Source organism: Chondrus crispus, genomic scaffold (assembly GCF_000350225.1).
Source record: "Chondrus crispus Stackhouse genomic scaffold, scaffold_29, whole genome shotgun sequence".
NCBI classification, from domain to species: domain Eukaryota; phylum Rhodophyta; class Florideophyceae; order Gigartinales; family Gigartinaceae; genus Chondrus; species Chondrus crispus.
The window spans coordinates 476,938-499,588 of NW_005179194.1; the positions used below are offsets into that span (position 1 = coordinate 476,938).

The 22,651-nt window shown below is 58.2% G+C and overlaps 3 protein-coding genes across 3 annotated transcripts; 1 reads left to right on the forward strand and 2 right to left on the reverse strand.

The window, feature by feature from the left end:
• The first annotated feature begins 416 nt into the window (after positions 1 to 416).
• On the forward strand, positions 417 to 2,033 carry CHC_T00005419001 (hypothetical protein). The gene is made up of 3 exons (XM_005717291.1): positions 417 to 989; positions 1,143 to 1,611; positions 1,693 to 2,033. The coding sequence occupies exons 1-3, from the start codon at positions 417 to 419 to the stop codon at positions 2,031 to 2,033; spliced, it is 1,383 nt and encodes a 460-aa protein (XP_005717348.1).
• Positions 2,034 to 21,948: 19,915 nt separating this feature from the next.
• On the reverse strand, positions 21,949 to 22,059 carry CHC_T00005420001 (hypothetical protein). The gene has a single exon (XM_005717292.1). It carries the CDS (start codon positions 22,057 to 22,059, stop codon positions 21,949 to 21,951), a length of 111 nt encoding a protein of 36 aa, XP_005717349.1.
• Positions 22,060 to 22,257: 198 nt separating this feature from the next.
• Positions 22,258 to 22,392, reverse strand: CHC_T00005421001 (hypothetical protein). The gene has a single exon (XM_005717293.1). It carries the CDS (start codon positions 22,390 to 22,392, stop codon positions 22,258 to 22,260), a length of 135 nt encoding a protein of 44 aa, XP_005717350.1.
• Between the last annotated feature and the right edge of the window lie 259 nt (positions 22,393 to 22,651).

Genomic DNA, 22,651 nt, shown 5'->3' on the forward strand with positions numbered 1-22,651 from the left:
AAATCCCCGTTGCGGAAGAAGACCGTCCGAAAACCACGTTCACATGTCATGCCGGTACTTATCAATTTAACCGAATGCCGTTCGGGCTAATGAACGCGCCCGCCACATTCTAACGGATGTTGGACATTCTCCTCTCTGGATACCGATGGAAGAGCTGCCTCATCTATCTAGATGACATTATCATATTCTCGAAGGATTATGAAACTCATCTCAAGGATGTCAAGGTTATTCTCTCTGCGTTACAACAAGAGGGGTTATCACTGAAATTGAACAAGTGTAAATTCTTTCAGGACTCCGTGGAGTACCTGGGCCACATCATTCGACCCGGGGAACTTCATGTCCACCCGAAGAATGGCTCGGCTTTGGCCGAGGCCAAGCAGCCACGAACCCAGACCGAGCTCCGCTCGTTTCTGGGTATGTGTAACGTGTACCGACGTTTCGTCGACCACTTCGCCAAGATTGCGGCGCCGTTGACGTCCATGCTCAAGAAGGGGGAGCCCGATCGGCTCCCCGAACTGGACGAAGACCGCAGGTCTGCCTTCGAAGCTCTGAAGACTTGCCTGATTTCCCCACCGGTATGGCGACTACCGCGTCTGGGGCTACCGTATTCCCTCGACACGGATGCATCCGACGCCCAACTCGGTTGCACGTTATTACAGCAACACGAGGATGGTAACAGATACCCTGTCGGGTTCTGGTCGCGAACGCTCTCGTCGGCGGAAAGGAATTACTCCACGACGGAGAAAGAATGTTTGGCCATCGTGTGGGCCATTCAGACGCTGCGTCCTTACTTGGAACGCGAGCGATTTACGGTCAACACCGACCATCATTCCCTTCGCTGGTTAATGAATCTTGCCGACGCAAGCGGGCGTTTAGCACGGTGGCGCTTGCGCCTAGCCGAGTTTGACTTCGACGTCACGTACGTGAAGGGCATCAAGAATTGTCTCGCCGACGCCCTCAGTAGAATACAGTCTATAGGGGGCACAACCGTCCCCATCGACGAAGAAATACCGTGCTTCTCCGTTTTGGAGTTTCACGAAGACAAGCCGGAAGTGGAATCCGAGGAGTGGGACGACGACATTCACGACGGATGCTTCGCCCCCGCCCCCCCGGCTTCCAAGGCCGCAATTACACACGACGAGATTGTACTCGCTCAACACTCCGACCCGTTCTGTAAGGAGATCGCTTCCCATCTTAAGAAGGGGGAGGGTGTGGCCCAAATTCGCCTCTCCAAGTTCTTCATGAACAAGGAAGGGGTACTTTGCCGGAAAGCGCACCTTGACGGTGTTGAGCAAATCGTCGTACCAACCACTCTGCGCGAGCGAGTGTTGTATATGGCGTATTACCCCGCCGCCTCGGGACACCACGGAGGCAGGGGTCTGTTCTACACATTAAGACAACGGTACTACTGGCCGAGTATGTCCGTCGACGCATACGCCACAGTGAGAAGGTGCTCCGACTGTGCGAAAGCTCGCATTAAATTGCGTAAGCACAACGCGAAGTTGAAAACGTTCCCTCCGATGGGACCCTTGGAGTTTATCGCTATTGACATCCTAGGCGAACTCCCCAGAACACCAAGAGGCAGTCGATACCTCTTGGTAATATCTGATCGTTACTCAAAGCTGACCCGAACGGTGCCGCTTAAGAGAATTACCGCCGAGACCGTTGCTCAGGCGTTCGTCACACACTGAGTCTTCGTATACGGAGCCCCAGTGAAGCTACTCTCCGACAATGGGAGTCAATTCACGTCAAGGCTCTTCCTTGCCGTGTGCAAAATCCTCCGCGTCGAAAGCGTGTTCACCACAGCTTATCACCCACAAGCTAATGGACAGGTGGAGAGGTTCAAACGCACCCTGGTGTTCTCTCTACAGCACTACCTAGCCGACAACCAACGCGATTGGGACCAGCTCAGGGACGCGCTAACCTACGGTTACAATTGTACCGTGAATCGCATGATCGGTATGAAGCCGTTTGATCTTGTGTTATCCCGGACACCGGCGCCTCTTTCCATCCAACAGACCCCTACACTGTAACAGGATGTCTCGCGGACGCAATATAAGCTCCGTTTCTTAACGTGGTTACGCGGGATAATGTCAACAGCCCGCGACACGCTGCTCGCCGGTCAAGACCGCTATAAACGCGATTTCGACAAGAGATTGCGGACGCCGACACCGCACTACTCAATTGGTGATCAAGTTCTCATCGAGCGAGAGACGTCCCTGCGAGTGGATGAGAAGACGGATAAGGACCGGGTCAATAACAAGTTAGCCCCTCGGACGGAAGGGCCATTCCCGGTGGTGGCCCTAGACGAGCATACAGTGACCATTGTCCGGACTACAGGCCTGAAGGACCGAGTCTCGAGAGACCGCATTGTGAAAGCCCCTAGTCTCCGGACCGAGCTCATGGACATAACACCCTCTGCGGTGACCACCCCCGTCGACGCTGAGACTGAACCTACGCCCCCTCCGGCGATCGAAAGTGACGCCGCTACTTCTCTTCCCATCGGGGTCACGACCCCTCCCAGAGAGGACGAGTTCGACCCAGATGAACCGGGGATCAACCCGCCCGCTCCAACGGACACGGACGATCGCCCTACTTGCGATGGGAACGAGATTGAGAACGCGGCGCGCAACGCGACGGTAACCCGACCTTTGGGGTCAAAACTCGTTACCTGGAACGCAGGAAACGCCCCTACATCGGGACTAATAGACGCCCTCCGAGGCGACTCGCACCCCCGGATCATATCGAAATTGACTCTGAGGTCTGGCTCTACGGCTGGACCAACCGGGACGCAGACGACATCTCCTCTTCCCCGGCTCCGGCCTCGCGACCAACGTACCGGGAAGACGAGACCGAAATCACCCCGACCTCGACAAGCGGATCCCGCCCCGAGAGGCGACAAGTCGCCGAGCGGGCAAACGCGTACCTTAACCGCGAAGCCGCCTGACACGTGGAGACGGGGCCAAAAAAAATTCAAAGGAAAATCCGCCCGTCCGAGCCCTCCGCACGGGCGGTGGTCACGGACCTCACGCGCGGCCCCACGGAAACGCCACCGAGTACAAAAGGGACAGCCGGGGAGCACATCGCGAACTTAGCGTCTATGTGTACCTTCGGTTACCCTCCCCTCATTGCCTCGGTACGTTCTCCTCCCCCGCCACTCGCGGTTGAGGCCTCCCCTCAACGCGCGCCAAGCACGCCCCCTGAGGCGACGAATTGGCCCCCCTTGACGGACGAAGACCCCAAAACCTACGTGGTTGAGGCCCTCACCGGACATAAACCGGGAACGGACGGAATGCCGCTTTTCCGAGTCCGGTGGTATGGGTACACGGCCGAAGACGACACCTGGGAACCGGCGAACTACATAGATTATAACACCGTCCTACGATTCTGCCGTCGCAGGAGCCTCCCTGTACCAACCGCCAAGTTATGGTCTGATCCGGGTAGCGTAGGGATCGACAACTAACCCCCCGCTGGCCCTCGACCTACGCCGTCTCGTATCTCTCGTACGTCGACGGACCGAGGGATCGTCGGCTAAATCGGCGGACGTCCTTGACGCCGGGGACACCCCCCTACACGCCGCGCCACGGGAAGGGGTTACCCTCGCAGGTCGCCTATTCCCCGACCTTCCTCAGCTTCCAGCTGCAATCTTCCCCACAGAGGGAAAATACACCGATCCAAGGTGAGCAGCCGACCCCTCGACAAATCGGCTAAACCGTCCCGCAAAACGCGCGGTCGCTTACGGAGGAGATCCCTCGCGTCACCGCACGCCAGGGCCAACATCTACGGAACCCACGCATGGACCGCCCAGGCCTTTCCGATCACCACGTTCAGATGCACCTCTCCTTCGTTCTTCGCATCACGTCCCTCCCCGAGTCCTGACCCTTCGGCCTCCAAAGGGAAACGATAGAATCGATGGGGTTTCCTCCCCGCCGTGACGCCGCGATCCGTGACCCTGGCTAAGTTTTTGGCCATGGAATCACGCTTGCCTCGCCCCGCGTTCGGTATTATCTATCTAACCCTCTCCTCTCCGGAGCCAACCGCCGATCGGAAGGTCGTCTACCCGCTATCTGCTGACTGACTCGTTACTTCCCGAGCCACGCCTCGCCTCCTACGCGGTGACCCCGCGCCTCAGGGAACCCTGCCCCCGGACGTGTCCCTGGCGGTTACGGCCCCCTCAACCCAAGGGAGGGGCCGCCGCCAGCTCTACAACCACCACGGAGTGGCTCCGCCCCGCTCCCGATCGCGGCTCCCCCCGCGACGTTGCGCGCTGTACCGCGCTGGAATACGGCCCGACGGAACGGCCGCTAGAGACGTCCGAAGCACAGTGGGGGCGACCAACTCATCACGTTGTGTTGTCCCCCCCTTCTTTTCTCTCAACCGACCTTCCCTCGCCGCTCCCCTCGACCCGACGTGCTCGCGTAAGATGATGGATAGGAGAAGAGGTCCCGTTTTATTTCTACCGTAATGCCTCTTCCCTTCCTCTACTCGCGTGCTACGCGCTACCCCGGGGGGCCTCGTCCTGAGGACGCCCGCCCGCCATTACTACGACATTCCATAGTCGGCCAGGTCGCCCTCTACTCCTGCAACCGGAGCAACCGGGGCATCCGAGGGAATCGACCCTCCGTCAGAGTCGAGGGTAGCTCCCTCGAACGCCGCCGCTACCGAAGTCCCCGCCACTCCCAAGGCGACATCCATCGCCACCGCGCTGTCCGTCTCAGGTGCGGACGACTCCGTGCTCGCCGCCGCCTTGAGGCGTATCACCCCCGCCACAAATTCGGCGTTGTGTACTAATTTTGTTAACTCGTCTTCAGAGACGCCCAGCTCGGCAAATAATCTACGCCATGGGGTCGACGCCGCCTCGGGCGATGTTGACCCGTCTCGCGGGACTTCCACGGGAACTCCCCTGCGGCCCGGTACTTCCGCCGGTGCCGACCCGACCGGAGTCCCTCCCGAGCTCAGACCGCCTTCGAGGGCGTGGGGCTCATCAATCGTCGGTGGCACAGGATCTGTACCCCCCTGCATCACCTCGGGCTGCAGACTGGCAAAGGTCACCGGGTCGAAACGGATCCAATTTCCGGACCCCGGCCCTCCCGCATCTTCACGCCTTCCCGGCGACGCGTTCGATCGATCCGTACGGTCGTAATGATGCCCTTGACCGTACGGCACGCGCGACCATTCCACCTTGTCGTGGACCTCCAGCAACCTTCTCAGCTGAGCGGATACCCAGGGTCCGCCTAACACCTCATCCAAGTTTAACTTGTGTAGCCAGTCAATTATCATGGTCGGTAACACGTATAGTCGCCCATCTAAGGACGACCATATGAACCGTTTCGCAACAATAGCGATCTACTCGCTCAGAAAAATCATCCAGCGAGACGAACACGGCGAGTCATTGAGACTCAAGCCAAAATACACCAAACAAGGTGGAATCTCCGCAAGGAAGTCGGCCGGGACTTCGTATTGCGCGAACCAATGCGGTATCTGCGGGTACCGTTCATATCGGGATCGAGGTTGAAAAGTTGTCGCCTCGATCCACTCATACGCCACAAAAATACCAAGGGCGTTTCTCATCCGACGCTCAAACTTGAGCTTGTCGTAATAACCCGGGTTCCTTTCCCGTTCCACGTACTCCTCGAAACGAGAAGGCAGAATGGGCTTGTCCTACGCTCGGTACTCAACAGCTGGCTCCTCAACTCGGTCCGGCAAGTTGTCTAATATACGCCTTAAATTGGCGACGTACCCTCGGTCCCCCTCGGTGCGGTACGCCCATGTGTCGAAGTCCCACTCGGCGGGGATCGGACAGTTACACGGTGTTCGAGCCAACCACCGTACCAAGGTCGCCATATACTTTTGGCGGCGTCCACGCCCCACGCGGCGATACTTTGCCCAGACGTGCTCATCCTCCACCGCGAGGCGGAAGGAAAAATCACGAGACCACACAGCCCTCAAGCTGAGACCACCGGGGAGCGCCCCAGTCACGTCCGCGTATGAACGGATTAGTTGGCTGTCATGCAGGCCCGCGGCCGTAAGAAAAGGGGCTCGCTCGAACGCCAGTGGGTCGTCGACCATGTTCTTGCCGCGCAGATCCCGAGGCGCCGGCCATCCGTTCATGCACGCTCTGCCTGTCTCCCCCGGTTCCCCATACGGGTTGTGGAACCGTTCCATCACTCGTCTTATGGGACAACGAACCACGTCTCCCCGCTGACCGAAGCGCTTGCCGATCGCCGCTGTAGCGGCGTCGTGGAACCCGAGACGGCACACAAGGGGAAGGAAGGGGCTCGAAGAATGTAGAAAAAGGGGAATTCGAAGCGACAGGGAGGCTCCAGAGCTGGGTCGGTTTGGAACTTCAAGCTCGCGGAAACGGAAGATAGGGGAAAACGGACCGACTCTGCGACGCTTGCCGGTCCACCCCGCCACCCACGTCCCCTCTCTTCCTACCGCGGTTGCCACGTCAGCGCCGCTGCCTCAGTTGACGGGCATTTCTACCCCACATACACACGAGGACGCGTGTTTTTCTAAGAAGGGGGATCTGTAGTGCACTGTACTCGGTGCCGGGACAGCTGTCTTAATCTCGCCGAAAATCGCGCTCGCCGCCGCCACGTGTACCACGGGTACACGTGGACTCCCCTGCCGCTCTACCGGACCTCCCCGTGGACACATGTAATCCCTCCGCAACCCAGAGGGCATATGGGGGCTGTACTTGGTCCCCTCGGGGTTACACCCGTTGTTTCCTAGTTATTCTAATTTACAGTATAATTTAGCTTCGCCATTACGGCGACGGGGGACTATATAGTCAACCCGATACTCAAAGTAAAGAGGCACGAAGCCTCGGGTCTCTTACCTTGGTTTCTGGATTCCAGGTTGTAGCCTCGACTCGGTACTGGCTCGCCCATACCGACCGAGCCATCTACACCCCTGGAATCCCAACTGCCTTCCCCGCACGCGTCGATCACCCCGCGCGAGACCTACGTCAACTACTGTGCTCTCCGTCCTGCTAGCTCTGTTTTTCTCTTAATTCCTCCCCCTTTTATTGCTGACTACCTTGCTACTTCTCTACCGCGCAAGCCGCGCCCGGATCCCGGTTCCGGTCATCCACCAGGTGGTCTCCCGAATTTCCTTACGCGTCCGAACGCGCGTCGCTCTGCCTACAGCCGCAACACGTGGCTGTAGTGCACGACAGGAGCGTGACGCCACCGCGCCTTCCACGCGCCGGCGCGGTTCTCTTGCGCCACGGCACCGCGTCCGGACGGAGTCCTGATCGCGCGCACCATCGGAATGGCCGCGAACCTCGCCGCGTCCAGCAAGTTCCGCTGAACGTACTCCTCGACCGTAAGCGGAGGCTTGCGGCCCGCAGTGCGTCGGCGAGCGCGCCGGCGGCGGTGGTCCATCGAGGACCCGGGCCACAGCGACCGTACGGAACCGACGCCGCTGCGCAGCCAGCCCGGGGTACTCGGGGCGGTGAATACCGGCCCCAGCGACGTTGTCGCTCCCCGTCCGGCCGGCGCAAGCGCTACGCTACTCGACGGCGCCGGCGCCGCGTACGGCGCCTCGGAAGCGGCCCTTGTGAGCGCCGTACCCGCAGCGGGCAGCGGCGACATGGGAGGCGGCGGCAGCTCCACGGGGAGCCCCGGGTCCGCCTCGACCATTCTTGGAGCCACGCCCGCGAGGGGCAGCGGCGAGGACTGTGTTGCTTGGGCGCTCAGCGGTGGCGAAGCGACCGGTACGGGCGAATCAATTGGCGCTTGCGCGGGCCCCGCCACTCCAGTGGACGGTTGCAGGCCGTCGCGAAGGCGTCGCCGCGGTTGGAAGGTGGGACCGACCGGCGTCGCTGCCGGAGCCCGAGGCGGGCTCAACGGCTGCCTGTACGCGCGCACGGCCGGAGTGTCGCGATGACCGTCCATCGGTTGGTTGAAGAGCCGTTGTAGGGGGATGTCGTCGTCGCTGTCGGAGGAGGTTTCTGAGTTCGCAGGGGAGTGTTGGGGAAGAATTGGGGGGTCAGTGTGGATCGCGTGGGGAGAATCGGAAGACGCGCTCTCCGAATCGGATGAACTCGCGGCGTTATATACCGCCAACTCGCTGACGAGCCAGGGGGCATGATCGTCCACACGGAGGGGCTTCTGTTCCCGCATCGTGCGCGATAGAAGGAAACGTCCGGAACGGACTTGCGCGCTCGAGTAGAGGGTCGCTACGGGGACGTAGCGAAAGCTAAAGGGGGAGGTCTGCAGTATAATGACCGGCGCGAGCGCGCGGAGGTCATCGGACAGCCGTATACGGTATACACGTGGGCGGCTGTGCCCACGTGTTGCGAGCGCGCGCGCATGCCGAGCGGTCGTAATCTGGCGTACGTGTACAGTAGTGCACGTGTCGTCCGAGCGGTAGTCTACGCGTGTTACGTGTGCGCGTTAGCACACGTGTCATCCGTGCGGGAGTCTGTAAGCAACACGCGTGTACAGTAGTGCACACGTGTAGTAGCAGCGTCCGCGCGGTAGTAGCAATTATGGCGCTAGTTTTTTAATTGTGTACAGTACCCGGCACGCACTAGGCGGTAGGTACTGTACTACTGTACTGGGACAGGTGTCCGATGCGCCCCTCTGCGGGGTTAAGACCTGGCACCCGTCCCCACCAGTAAACGGGGGCAAGCTCGCCCCCGTCCCTTTCGCGCCTACGTACGTCCGTTTTCGGTTGTCTGTCGCGCGCGCTGGCTTCAAACCCGTTACCGGTCGCTCCCGTTCACGCACCACGGGGCGACTGCGCGTAACCGGCCAGTGAGCCACTCCCTTTTCGCGAGCTCGTCCGATCGGTTCAATTGGCGCGTCGCGCCGGCGCCGCGTGCTCCCTCGCTAAAGCCTCCGCCTCTCACCCAACCCAGGGCGGAGAGGAGTTATCCCACAAGTACCTCTACTGTACTCCACCGGGGAGTAATCTGCGCAGCGGCACACGTGGCTGTGCTCCTGCCACCTGTACTCGCAGGCAGAGCGCGCACCACGTGTGCTAGCTGGGACTCCCCCGGCTGACACTCCTATTACACTAATTACTACGCCCCTACAGTAGGACCTTCAAGTCTACTGTACCCTCTCGGGACGTAATACGAACAGCCGTACACGTGGCCATTCCGCCGCCACCTGTCACCTGTGGCGGTACGTGCACCCCGTGTACAACCTGAGTTATCCCCTGGCTCTCCAGTATCGTCTGATCACCCCTACGGGATCTCCCTCCGGGTCGTTACGTTTACCGACACCGGTCGGTACCTGTTCTCCCACACACCCCTCTTCTTCGAGTGCGCCACTTCCTCGGGGCGGCCATTACGTTCGTGGCCCGCGCCCGTTCGCCTCCTTCAAGCGGCCGTTGTAGGGACGTTACCGACGCCACGGGGCCATTGCGAAACTGGCCCAAGCCGACCAGGTGCGAACTCCCTTCTGGTCGTGATTAGGCGTCGGTTCGCCTCTGCGGCGCCTCCAAGGGCTACGAGACTACTTTCTGTATTTCTCTCCGACCCTTCTTGGTCGTCGCCTCGTCCCCGTGGGTTGTATCTTTTCCTCGCGGCGAAAACGGGCGACCGAATCACGACGCGGTGCGGCGCCTCCGCACGGCGGCATTCGACCTCGCGGTACCCGTCCGAACTCGGACACACAGTCTATTCCTCTCAAGCCTTCCGTGCCCTTTCGGGGGCCCTCGTTGTTTCTGTCCTTTCAGGAAGACCGGCACATCCCCGTGTGGCAGAGGTGAGCATGTGACCTCTCTTACGTACGCTCGTCCTGTGGTCGTGTCGCTTCTCCCGCCCCTTGCGTTATTCTCCGCCATCGGACGATTCCCTCCCACGTAATGATTAGGAGGCAGGCCCGCCGCCGAAGGGGCGTGGGCTACGGAGCGACTCCTTTCATGCTAGCAAGTGCGCACAGTACCTCCACGGACGTAATTCAGGGCGAAACCCGCTGGGGCGCACCTCCGCCACCGGGACGAATTCCGCGAACGGTGGCTATAAATACGGACGCGACAGCCTTCTTACCGCCTACAAGTCCGCCGCTCGATCCCACGTCCTTCATGTCGGAACCTGCTCGAGCACCTCCGACGCCTCCAGCTATGTCTCCTCTCGCGCCCGGGTCGGCGTCCCGCTGGGTCAACCCGGCGAAGGAGTACGACCATCGTCAGCGCCGCACCCCCGCCGAGGCTTCCCAACGTCCTTCCGCGGTGCCGTATCCGGTCGAACAGTACGTGGGCTGGTCCCATTGATACTTTGACGCCCTCCGTTTTCAAGAAGTCTGTCAAGAATGAATCAGCCTCCCGAACGGGTATCGCCGAAGCAGGGACGAAGCGTGGACAGCTCGCTGGCGCCACCTACCCCTGACACCGAACGACCGGACGCGCCCGCATGGAAGAGACGACCTATCCCATGTGCGTTGTTGGCCCGAAAGGGAGTATCAAATCCGTCTGCAGACCATCCTCTCCCGTCTTCAACATCTTCCGCGACCTGAGGACGTCGCCCCTGGCGGGAGTTTTCTCCCTGCGGGTCACAGCGTGCTCGGGCTCCTTGCCTTCGAGCCCCCGCATGAACGGTTGTATTGGCTTCGCGATCGGCGCTAGTGGGGCGACAACTGTTCCGACGAGTCCCGTGTTCGGAATACGCAGTGGTTCTTCTATGGATGGCATAATTTGGAATTCTTCGACATGCCTTCCCGACTCCGGCCGAACTACTACATCCGCGTGCCACCGCAACCCTTCTATCGGGACGTCCCTAGGTCGCTCTGCGTGCCAACGCCAGCCGTTTTGACGTATCACGGTAGTTTGGATCTTCAGAAGAGTCGCCTCCGTGCATGGCTTTGGCAGATCGTCGCCGTAGAGCGGGCCGTATCGTCCGTCATGGCCTTCCTTCACGCCGCCCGCTACGGGATTCAGATGACCGCCAAGAACCGTGACTGGCGTCTCTTCCACGACCGCGGTATCGCTTCCCCTGTGGGTCGACTGATGCCTCTGCCTACCGGGCTTATTTCGTACGTCCGCGAGCTCGGCGTACAGAATATCGTGCGAGGAACGGAATTCGACTCTCAGGAGACGGAGACGCTTTGCGATACGCCGCCGAAACCGATTGGACGAAGACGCCGGGGTTCCTTTGGTACGACTATGAGACCGACCGGTTCTCGCCTATGCCGCGTCACCCTGGTCGGCATGACGACGGCAAAGCATATCCCACACGGGTCGTCCTTCCCGAGCCTCGTCGTTCCCCCTGGCCGATATTGGAATTCGCTGATTATGACCCCCGTGGGAAAGGATTCGTTCCAGAGTGCTTTGATCCTCCCGAGGTTGCTTCGGATGCCGTTCCGATTTTTCCTCCGAATAGTCGTGGGGCTGTCTCGGCCGTGCCGTCCCTATACGGGGGCGAGTCCGTCGCTGCGCCTCCCGAAGGAAGGGGACCTGTCTATTTTGACGACGACGATGTTCCCTCTCCGGTACCGGTGGCTCCTCTGAGGTCCGTGCTGCCTCCCCACGACGGGGGTAGAGCGACCCAATCGGCCGCTGCGGTTGTGGAGGACATCGTTGAAGTTCCTGCCTCCAGCCCGCCTGCTGGTGCGACGGCTAGCTTCGTCGCCGCAAGGCCCGAACACGTCCTGGAGACGTTCGACCAAGTGGACGTACCGCCCATTGTGGATGAAGACCTCAGGGCGGCTTGGCAGGAGTATCTTGAGAATGCCCAAAACTATGGGGCTGAACCGGCTGCTACGGTTCCGGCCGTCCTTCGTCAAGCGGCGACCCTCATACAGGACTCTCATATCCTTGAGCGTACACGTTCGGCTCTGAATGAGGTGCAGTCTGCCCTTAGCGGGATTCTGCAGGCCCGCGTTCGGGACGTGACCGACGGCGCTATTTCGGACGTCCTCGTCCAGTTCGGGCTCGAGCCTGACCGTTCTGCCGGTAGTGGGGCCGACAGGGCCTCAGCCTCCAATTCTGCTGGCGCCCCTTCTCGTAAGAGTCCTCGTCCCGGTACTCCTACCTCCAAATAAACTGCCTTTGTATTTCTTTCGTCCTCATCGCGGTTGTCTTCCTTCGTACTGTAGTCCATAGATCGGCGACGCCCGGTGCCTGCGTCCAGGAAACCCTGTACGGGAGAGCTCTCCCGTACAGGGTTTCTTCCAGCGGCAATCGTCGTCGCTGCGTCCAGGATGGGTCGTTCGTGCGTTACTAATATACATGTGGGGTGGCGACTTCGCCTTCGTTAGGCTAGTGACTGCCCGATCGGGTTTTTCCTTTGCAATAAAAATCGGCCTTCTTGCCAGTAAAACGTGCCTGGTTTTCTCGTCTTCGAGGCTTGTCCTTGTAAATTAACGAGCTCCCATTGGACGTTCCCTAAAATCTTCGTGCCTCAAACCGCCGCCTCTGTCCCACGGGGCGTTCCCATTGGGTGTTGACGATTTTTGCGCAAAAAATCTCATTCTTTCCGTACACTTCATCCTTTCTTCCCCCCTCTTCTTGGACCGACCGTCTCGGTCAGTGTCTAGCTCGGTATCGGCGGATGAAGTTCTCTGGGAGGTTATCCGCTCGCTCCCTGTTGTCCTCTTTGGGACTATAGCCGAACCATCGGACGCGATAAAGTGGGGAGCCGTCGTCTGACTCGCCATGGGCGACGATGCGGTCTATGGCGTGCTCTGAATCCGCTTCGGCCTCAGCGGGGTCCTGATGGACGGGGACCTCGCTGTCCGGGTCGATGAAGACCGCCGGGGTGGTCCGTGATACGGAGGCCCTTTCGGGCGGTGTGGTTCCGCTTGGCGGGGGTATCGCCTTGGGCGTCGACCTTACGGGCGAGGGGGTCTTCGGAACGGAGGGTTACGGCGACTTTGTCAAACGGGTTATGGATACTGTATCCAAGGGACCATTGCGCTCAATCGTGACGGTGTCTCCGTCCAGTGACGCCTTTATGACCCTATAGGGACCTGTCGTTTTAGGAAGGAGTTTCCGGTGGCCGTCCTCATTCTCGAGCGGCGTCGCGGAAAAATCCGGGGGTCTGTCGAGAAAGACCTCCTGTCCGACCTCGAAGGAGGGTAACGTCCTTACGGCCTTGTCGAAATTTCTCTTGTACTGTGCTTGGGCGTGTGTCAACTTGGTACCCGAGCGGGAGAGAATCTTCCGCACCCGCTGTAGGGTGATTCGCTTCATTTGTGCCGATGGCGGTTCACTCCTAGGTGGGGACGGTATGGCGCTAGAAGGAGCTTGGACCGATATCCCTGGTGGGTGCCGCGTCAAGATGAGGTCAAAGGGGGTCGTATCCGTCGACTTGTGGACCTGCATATTGTACGCGTACGTCAGGGGTTGTACGTAATCGTCCCAGTCCCGTCGGTGTTCGGAGACGTAATGCCGTAATCGGGTCGCCAACGTCCGGTTGAATGTCTCGGCCTGACCGTTAGTTTGCGGATGGTAGGCCGTCGTGAGCACATGCCGAATTCGGAGAAGACCGCATACAGCTTCGAAGAATTTAGCTGTGAACTGGGGTCTGTTGTCGGTCAGCAGTGTATCCGGCATGCCATACGGGTATACCCACGCGTCAAGGAATTTTCGGGCCACCCGCTGAGCTTGAGTCGTCCAAAGGGGTATAGCGCGGCACAGCTTGGTAAAGCGGTCCGTGATGACCAATATGTGGCGGTTCCCGTGTGGGGTTTTTGGCAAGGGTCCATACAGGTCCATGGCGACGAATTCTAGCGGCCCGGCGGCGGGGAACAACGTTAGCTTCTTCTGCTGGCGGTATTGCGTTCCCCTCACGCGGGCGCACGACCGGCAGTCGGCGACCGTCTGTTGGACGTCCGAAGCCATATGAGGCCAGTAGTACAGACGCCTCATTGTCTCGTACATCTTGCTCGTGCCGGGGTGTCCCTGTAATCTCGGGTAATGACTCAAGAAGGAGATTCTCGCCCTCAGGGACGCCGGGACCACGATCTGTATACTCCCGTCCAAGGGTGCGCGCCGGCACAGGAGGCCGTGTTGATTGACCTCGAACTGCGTTCCCGATTTCCCGACCTCTTCCATCATGGCCTTACAATACGAGTCTGTCTTCTGCTCCCGAATTAGGTCGTCTTGCATCACGGGCAATATCTCGGCATCATCATGCGCGAGAGTCATCACGTCCGGGTTGCCGGGATAACGAGGTGTCACGCCCTCGGAGGACAATAGATCTCCTTGTACGTCTTCGTCTACCACGTAGCAAGGTATTTCATCCCTCAGGGTCGAAGTATCCAATCCGGTCGTCTCAAGCCGCGAGAGGGCGCCGGCTGCCTGGTTTTTAATCCCTGCACGGTGTTCGACTATGAAGTCGTATTCCGATAACCGGAGGCGCCAGCGGGCTAATCGTCCCTTGGCATCGGCTAGGTTCAGGACCCACTTCAGGGAATCGTGGTCCGTCCGAACGGTAAATCTTTGTCCCTCCAGGTACGGCCGTAGGAGGAGGATAGCTCAAACAATGGCCAAACATTCCTTTTCCGTCGTAGTGTAGTCACGCTCCTGCTTCGTTAGGACCCGACTCCAATACCCAATTGGGACGTAAACAGGACCCTCTTGGTCCTGCAGGAGAGTGCATGCTACCTGATGGTCACATGCGTCTGTGTCCAACTTGTAGCTTCCTTTTTGCTTGGGCAGCGCCAGGGTTGGAAGTGACGTGAGACGTCGTTTCAGCTCCCCGAACGCCTCGTGCTCTTCGTCCGTGAGGTCGCCAAATTCTGCGGGCTGTCCTTTCTCGAGCTTGCGATTCAAGGAGGTTGCAATGCGTGCAAAGTTGGGCACAAAGCGCCGGAATACATTACAGAGACCGATAAAGGAACGGATTCCCGTCTGGGTTGTCGGCGCCTTGGCTTGCCGAATTGCTTCGCACGTTCGTGAACTCACCTCCAACTTTCCAGGTCGAATACCGTGACCCAGATAGTCCACCGAGGTTTGAAAGAAATGGCACTGGGGGAGTTTGAGGGACACTCCCGCATCTTTTAACATCCCCAAGATCGTCCTCATGTGGGTGAAGTGCTCCTGTAAGGTCTTGGAGTACACGATGACGTCGTCGAGATACACAAACGCGTATTGCCATCTAACCCGTGAAAGGATAATGTCCACCGCCCTTTGAAAAGTCGCTGGGGCGTTCTTGAGACCAAACGGCATTCGGATGAATCGGTACAACCCAATATGGGACGTGACCGTCGTCTTATCCTTGTCGGCTTCATCCACCTTGACTTGCCAGTACCCGCTGTTGCAGTCGAGGGTGCAGAAGATGGTGGCGTCCCCAAGGGAGTCAATGCATTCGTCCATCCGCGGAATGGGGTCCGAGTCCCGACGGGTCAACGCGTTGAGGCGCCGGTAGTCCACACAAAAGCGTAGGGTGCCGTCTTTCTTTGGCACTAGGACTACCGGGCTAGCCCATTCTGAGCTGGATGGCTCAATGACCCCCTCTTTTAACATCCGCTCAATCTCGGTCTTCTCGACGGCTCTGGCGCGATGCCCGCCTGATAAGGGGGCTGATAAACAGGCCGGGCGCCGTCCTCGAGGTCTATCCGATGCTTTGCACTCGATATGGTCCCCAATCGCCCGGACCACAGGTCTTCGAACTCTCGTAACAGGTCCACAATTCGGGTCCTGTGGGTCTGGTATTCGGCGCCTATCTCTAGTTGCTCCGTCCAGTGATCCGGTCGACTACTTCGCTCCTCGCCAATTTTTCCTTCATCCCGTCCCGGCGAGGGTGGACCACCGAAGGGGTCGAGGCCCAGATCTTGAGCCTGTTGCGACGTTATCGTCGGCACCGCTTGGGGGCCAGTAATGCGAGCCCTATGACCGCTTCCTTCGGAACACGGAAATTGCTCATGCGGACCCAAAATGGGAGGCCTGTGGGCTCCATTACCCCGTTCGCCATCAGGCTGAGGTTCTCTTTCCACCGTTTTCGGGTGACACTGGAGGAACACCAGGCCTTTTGCCTCGGTGTTTACCAATACCGGCACTTGTAACATCGATGGTAGCACAATCTGCTTAGCCACTCGCACCTTGTTGGATCTCGTCCGTGTTGGCAGGTTCTCCACATTTTTCCGATTCCCTTCGGGCCCCGGGGCGCTCCCCAGCAGGGTCACACTTCCTCCATTGCGGAAGACGACTCGCCTCTCTTTCGGCAAGATGCCTCTCACATGGCGGTCGATAAACTCCGTCCCCAAAATGGCGCTCACCGCTAGGTTGCTCGCCACTAAAAAATGCGTCCTCGTGGTCATATTTCCAATTCGGACGTGTAGCACCACCACTCCGCTAAGAGCCATTGCATTCTTCGAGGCGTCCGTCACTCGTGGGGTCGGTTTTCTCGCCGCGTTCTCTCTCCAATTCGGGGGATGGACGCGCTCGTGGATAATGTTGGGGCCGGCTCCAGTGTCTAGTACACCCCTGATAGGAAACATAACCGTCGGTCGGAATCCAACCGACAGGTCTAATTTATAGTTCTCCTTTCTCAGGACGTAAACCGGGTCTCTTGCTACATTACTCCAACGAGGCTTTCTCTTCTGCCGGTGCCGGTGTGTCCTTCGGGCCGGGGGTGCTTCCCTTCGGACGAGGCTCGGTTTAAGGGAGACAGAAGCCTCTACGCTGTCCCCCTGTCGTTTCCCGGCCTTCTTCGGTGGGCGCCGCCGGAATACGCGCCCGGTCCGGTAAACTGGGTTCCCTGCGGGGTCCCCGGGAAAGGGGTTGTCCGGGAACTCCGTGACGGATTCGCCCTTGGTGCGTTTCGAGCCCGTCCCCCAGGGTTGAAAATCCTTTGGGTGCGTCTCTGTCGGAAGTTTGTCTCCTGTTGGGCCAAAATCCGAGCTCGGACGTCCGGCGACATCCCATGACAGCAAGGTCTCTACCGCGAAAGGCAGAGGCGGCAGGGAGTTCCGCTGCTCGCGTCTTGTCGAGGTGTCTCCCATGCCGAGCGTCTCCTCCCCGAGGGGGTGTGTTTGGCTTGGGCCACATACTGCTCCCACCCTCTGCTGCCGTCGAACCCGGAGAGGCTGTGAAGTACGTTGTGCGTGTCCCTGGGGGCGAGAGGAACACGGCCGTCTCGATGGCCATCGCGAGCGGGCGGTCCGAGGGAACATCCACTTCCTCGAGGGGACCCGGTTCGGACGACTCTTTGGAGAGGAGCAGGCTACGCTGCTGGCGTCCTGTCCGGTGGCCCGAGCGGTCCCGGCTCTCTGCGGCTGCCGGGAAATTCTTTCCACCCCGGTAGGCAGTCCCCATGCCCTCGGCGTACCGCGTTAGCTCCGTAAGAGCTATGCGGGGGTGCGTCGTGAGGTGGTGACGCACCTGCGTACGGATTGCCGAAAGGAGCCCCTCTGCGAAGAGCGATTTGAGCCGATTATCGGAAATGACATTCCCACAGCGGAGGGCTTTCCTCCAGAGGCGGTCCCATACTCCGTTTCGGACATCCCCGAACTCTGCATAAAGTTCGTTACCTCGGCGTAGGCTTCTGCGATGACTTCATTGGTCGCGTATGTCCTGAGGAGGTAATTGACAACCTCCGGATAGGACGACAACACTTCGTCCCTACGGGCGTCGGCTACTCCAGACTCCCCCACAATACGGGTCTGCACCTTTGCCAAGGCCGTTCCAGTCATGAAGAACTGGAGGCACCAGAGGGCTGCTCCCTCATGCACGCCGTTCTGGTTGCACGCCGCCCTAAACCTAGAGAGGAAATTTAGCACCGCAATCGGGTCGTCTCCACTGAAGGTCACGCCCTTCATCTGTAAATCCATCCGCTTTCCGGCCATCGAAACAGTGCTGGCAACCTTGGCATTGTATCGTCCCGAACGGTTGTGCAGCCGATACCGGCGGTGATCCATGACCTTTTTAAAGAGGTCGTTTAGGGGGCGAATCCGACGCACATGCCTCACGTCTACTTCAAAATCGTCCTCAAAGGAATCTGTTTCGTCCCTCGTGGCGTCACTAGCTTCCGATTCGCCGGTCTCGTATCCCTTGCCCTTGGTCTTTCTCCGGTTCTTCTGCGTCGGCAGCACTACGCGGCCGGCTCCGGGCCGAAACGCGGGTGGCTGTCCCATCTCTTAGGCTTGAAGTTGGCCATCGCGCTCTTCTCCATCCCACGCGGTCTCACGTCCCATTTGAGGGTACTGCGGCAGCGCGTTCCCAGGTGTGGTACAACTCTCCTCAAACCCTAGCGGGCGAGAGGCTCGGAGGATGAGCCGAGGGAGCTCGCGACGCGAGACGCGCGGCGCGCGGTTACCGAACGGTCGGACTTGCGAAAAGGGAGTGGCACACTGGCCGGTTACGCGCAGTCGTCCCGAGGTGCTAGATCGGAGACGACCGGTAACGGGTTAGAAGCCAACGCGCGAGAGAATACCGAAACGGTAGTACGTAGGCGCGAAAGGGAGGGGGGCAAGTCTGCCCCCCGTGTTTACTGCGAGGACGGTGTCCGGGTCTTAACCCCTCAGAGGGACGCCCGGGACACCTGTCCAATACAGTACCTGTCACTTACTGTGGACCAGGTACTGTACGCGATTGAAATTCTAGCGCCGTCATTACACTACCGCACGGATCCTCACACTACGCGCTTGCATTACACTGCGCGCGCATTATCCCCACACGGTTCCTTACACTACACGTGTACCCAAGCGTACACCTGTCACTTGCTGCGCCCGTTCGGTGATCATGCGTATTACACGTGGGCCACGGTGCCCCGTGCCCGCTGCGCGCGGCCGCTCCTACTGTACACCGACCGCGGATCGGTCGTTGTACCACACCAGGCATCAGCGACGGCGGTAGTACGTCCGTTGCCGCCAACGGCAGTCGCTCTGCCTGCGGCGCTCGAGCGCGTACCTCTGCCCGGGTAAAGTCCCCCACGGTTGAAGTGATCGTGTCCCAAAAGGGGCCGCGTCCGACTACTTCGTCCACGGCGCTCCTTACGAGGGTCCGACTGTGATCCTCAACGATCTTTCGGAGCGTGCTTGTCAATTGCGCCTCCACGGCAGGCGGGATTCGCTTGTCCAGCTCGGCCGTCAACCACGTGTTTAGGGCCGCCCTCTGGGTCAGGTCCCCTAGGTCCCGGTGGGCCTCCAAGGCGTCTCCGTGGATCGTCATCCTATTTGGACGTTCGTCGCCGATTATGGCGGGGCCGGCTCGCTCTCTCCGCATTGTCGGCCTTCGAGGGGCTCCTCCGCCGGCGTCGGTGGTAATGCCGCTCTTGTCTGCGATCGCGTCCTTGCGCGGGCCAGGCGCTCCACATGCGCCGCTCGTGCCCCGGCGCTTCTTACGGAGCCCACGTTATCCGTCGAGCCCTCCGGGCGACTTGGTCCCCCCAGCTGGGACCGATTTACTGACTCGTCGCCCCTGACGTCTCGGGGGAACCCCCCCTGCGATCTCGCGTCTTCTCGTCCACTCATCTTGAAACGAGGCGGTGATTCTCGATCCCTTCCAATCCCGGTCGTCCGATTCGGAGATCAATATAAAGAATCCTAGAAATAGATTTCTAGGTCGGGAGACCAGTTGTAATAATATGGATCCTTCCGGTTCGGTTTATACCCCGTCACGGAGGGGGTGTCCACGGCAGCGGTAAAATTACAACACCGCCAACCTCTCTGCGAGGGCGGCGGTTATGACTCCGGTCAACGGGCGAGTGGAATTGCGACCCCGGAGGGGATAGGGCTCAATGGGCATACGCTTCCACCAGGCGGTGGAACGACCAAACTGGGGAGCGTGTGCTTCCGGCCCTCACGAATAACCCGCACGGGACGATCTGTCTGTTTTTCCTCAGTTCTCGCCAAAGGGGGTCGCTGCCCCCCTTTACTCTGGGGGCGTACTGCCTCGGCCCCTAAGTACGTCGACCTCCGGCGGCCGGGCAGTACAGTTGTGATCCAATTCTACTTTGGATCACTACAGTGGAGTACCTCTACTGTACTCCACCGGGGAGTAATCTGCGCAGCGGCACACGTGGCTGTGCTCCTGCCACCTGTACTCGCAGGCAGAGCGCGCACCACGTGTGCTAGCTGGGACTCCCCCGGCTGACACTCCTATTACACTAATTTCTACGCCCCTACAGTAGGACCTCCAAGTCTACTGTACCCTCTCGGGACATAATACGAACAGCGGTACACGTGGCCATTCCGCCGCCACCTGTCACCCGTGGCGGTACGTGCACCCCGCGTACAAGCTGAGTTATCCCCTGCCTTTCCAGTATCGTCTGATCACCCCTACGGGATCTCCCTCCCGGTCGTTACGTTTACCGACACCGGTCGGTACCCGTTCTCCCACATTTCTCACGACTTCTCTCCTGCCTAGTGGCTAGACGCCAATTGTCCTCAATTGAGGACTGATTCCTCTGAAGAGAAGAGTACCAGTGCTAAGTAACCACGGCCGGAAAGACCTTCTTAACTACAGAGATGACGAGAATGTGCTCGACTCCCGCCAAATAACAAGGATAGGCCAAAACAGAAACCAGATAAAAGCATACTCAAATACGTCAGCGATATATCTCAGAAGCACAACCGCCTCTACACCTTCAAACAATTATATAGCTACTAACAAAATTGAGAATTATCTGCCCCTTGTAGTTGGCGCAAGCTTGCATACTTCACCAAGATTGTCGCTGGGACCAAAACGGAGTGTGCCAATGTTTACGGCCGAAAATGGAAAATAATAATAGAAGGAGAGGTGGAAGCAGTCGAAGAGACGGTTTGTAACGGCCGAAAAAGCCGTTCAATCAGTGATGTGTGGGTCTTTGGGACTAAACATCGTCGTAAGACTCTCTCCTTTCCCATTTAAGCCCTGCGCTTGGTGCTAGGGCGGCCGCGCTTGAGCGAAGCGGTGATGGGGAGGAAGAGATTGGGGTCTGGAGGGGTGCTGCTTGCTCGGACATCAACCATCGTGGGAACGGCAACAGTAGCAGAGAGAGGTTACTGCTCTTGCCACCGCGGCACAGACAGCTCGCGGGGTACGAGTGTGCTCTGGTCGTAGCCTTGCTTGGCTGCGACAGAAACCATGTGTACACGGGAAAAAAGGTTGCGAGTGGGGATGCCGCATGTACGGGGAACGGCTACCGACGGAAACATTGATTTGTCAGCAGGATTCCTAATTGCCGACGTCACCGTCTCGGAGTTTCCCCTTCTGATCAGCAGAGTAGATAGACAACGCAGTGATTGTGATTTTGTGGGCAGTAGATCTGTGATGTGGACAGAGAACAACGGCCACGGCGAATCCAGTATGAAATGTTTGTCACTTTTCGGAGCATGGTTGACTATTTCGCAATGCCACTGCTCACATGTTAACTGTTTGGCATTACGAATCCCTAAATGTGAGTTTTTTTTGCAATTCGACTGCCCAGATGGGGACTGTTTTGCAATAGAACATGTGGGACTGTGAACCATTTTGCATTTCTGGGGTCCTGTCGGACTGTTTCGCAATCAGGCTGCCCAGCTATGAACCATTTCGCATTGTATTAATTATTACAGTTAACGGTTTGGCAATAACTCTGGCCAACTGTGAACCATTTGGCAAAGGCCCCTTTTATTTTTTTCCATAAGATTCGAGTGTATCGAACTTATTGAGACGATGTTTGTGTTTTCCGAGGCGCATGGCCCGGAAATCACCAATAATTTGAAATGTTCGCAATTTTGTTCATGTTCGGTTTTTGGGTTGCCCCCCCCCCCCCCCCCCCCCCCCCTTTATATATATTTTAATGTGTGTGATATGACGTGTTACATGAGCTTTCTGCTTGCCACTTGGCTTTATGGAGGCTATCCAAAATAAGAGCTGCCCAAATTTGATGATTTCGGGAGAGGTAGATGTAGAAATACTGAAAAATCAGTCTGTAAAATACAGAAATTGGAAAAAACGGTGACACCGACGAACGGTGTTTTACTCATCCAGGTCTTCCGACAGACGGAAGCTTCTGACCTTGATGTGTTGTGTGTATCTGCTTTTTTCGCTGGGCTCTTCATTCTTCTCGCTAGTCGAGTCAGAAGCCTACCCTTTTATACTACCCCAACCCAGTTCGCTCACATAAACCAAATTGCGAGGAACTACAATACGACCATAAAAGATCGTTATACTCTCATTCAAACAATAGTAAATCATCAATAGGAAGTGAAAGTTCAGTCCACACAGCAAATCGTCATTACGGGGAAGAATACACCCGGTCCCACACCATTCGTTTCATAGTCAACACGCACACTCACAGTAGAGAGGTTAAATGTACAGCTCGTTAAACTTGATGTGAAACGTATCAGAAACGTGCCGGCACTGTTGTCCTAATTTCAGCCCTTAGCCGGTAACTCACAGAAACAGAAACGCTTCAGCAGTCCCTCGGGCACTGGCCCGAGACAGCCCGGACCATCGCGTGCCATGGCGAAACTTTACTGAAGCACTACTGTATCGAGATCCCACGAGACGCTTCTTGAGATGTACCATACAGTACCAAGGGTACTGGGTTTTGTCGCTGACAGGCTTCGTTGTGTGCTTTGCGGTATGACGACGCAACTTCCAAATATGAGTGTTTGTATACGATGCATGCAGGCAGTTGAGCTCGCATGAGCTACTCTGACCATTACAAAAAGGGGAGAGGGTTGACACATAGGTAACAGATCTGAGGGTTTTGGTAGTCCTGGACCACTTGTTTGTTTTGAAGTTTCTCTTTCACATGGAATATAGAAGGAAGAAGTTCAAGTAA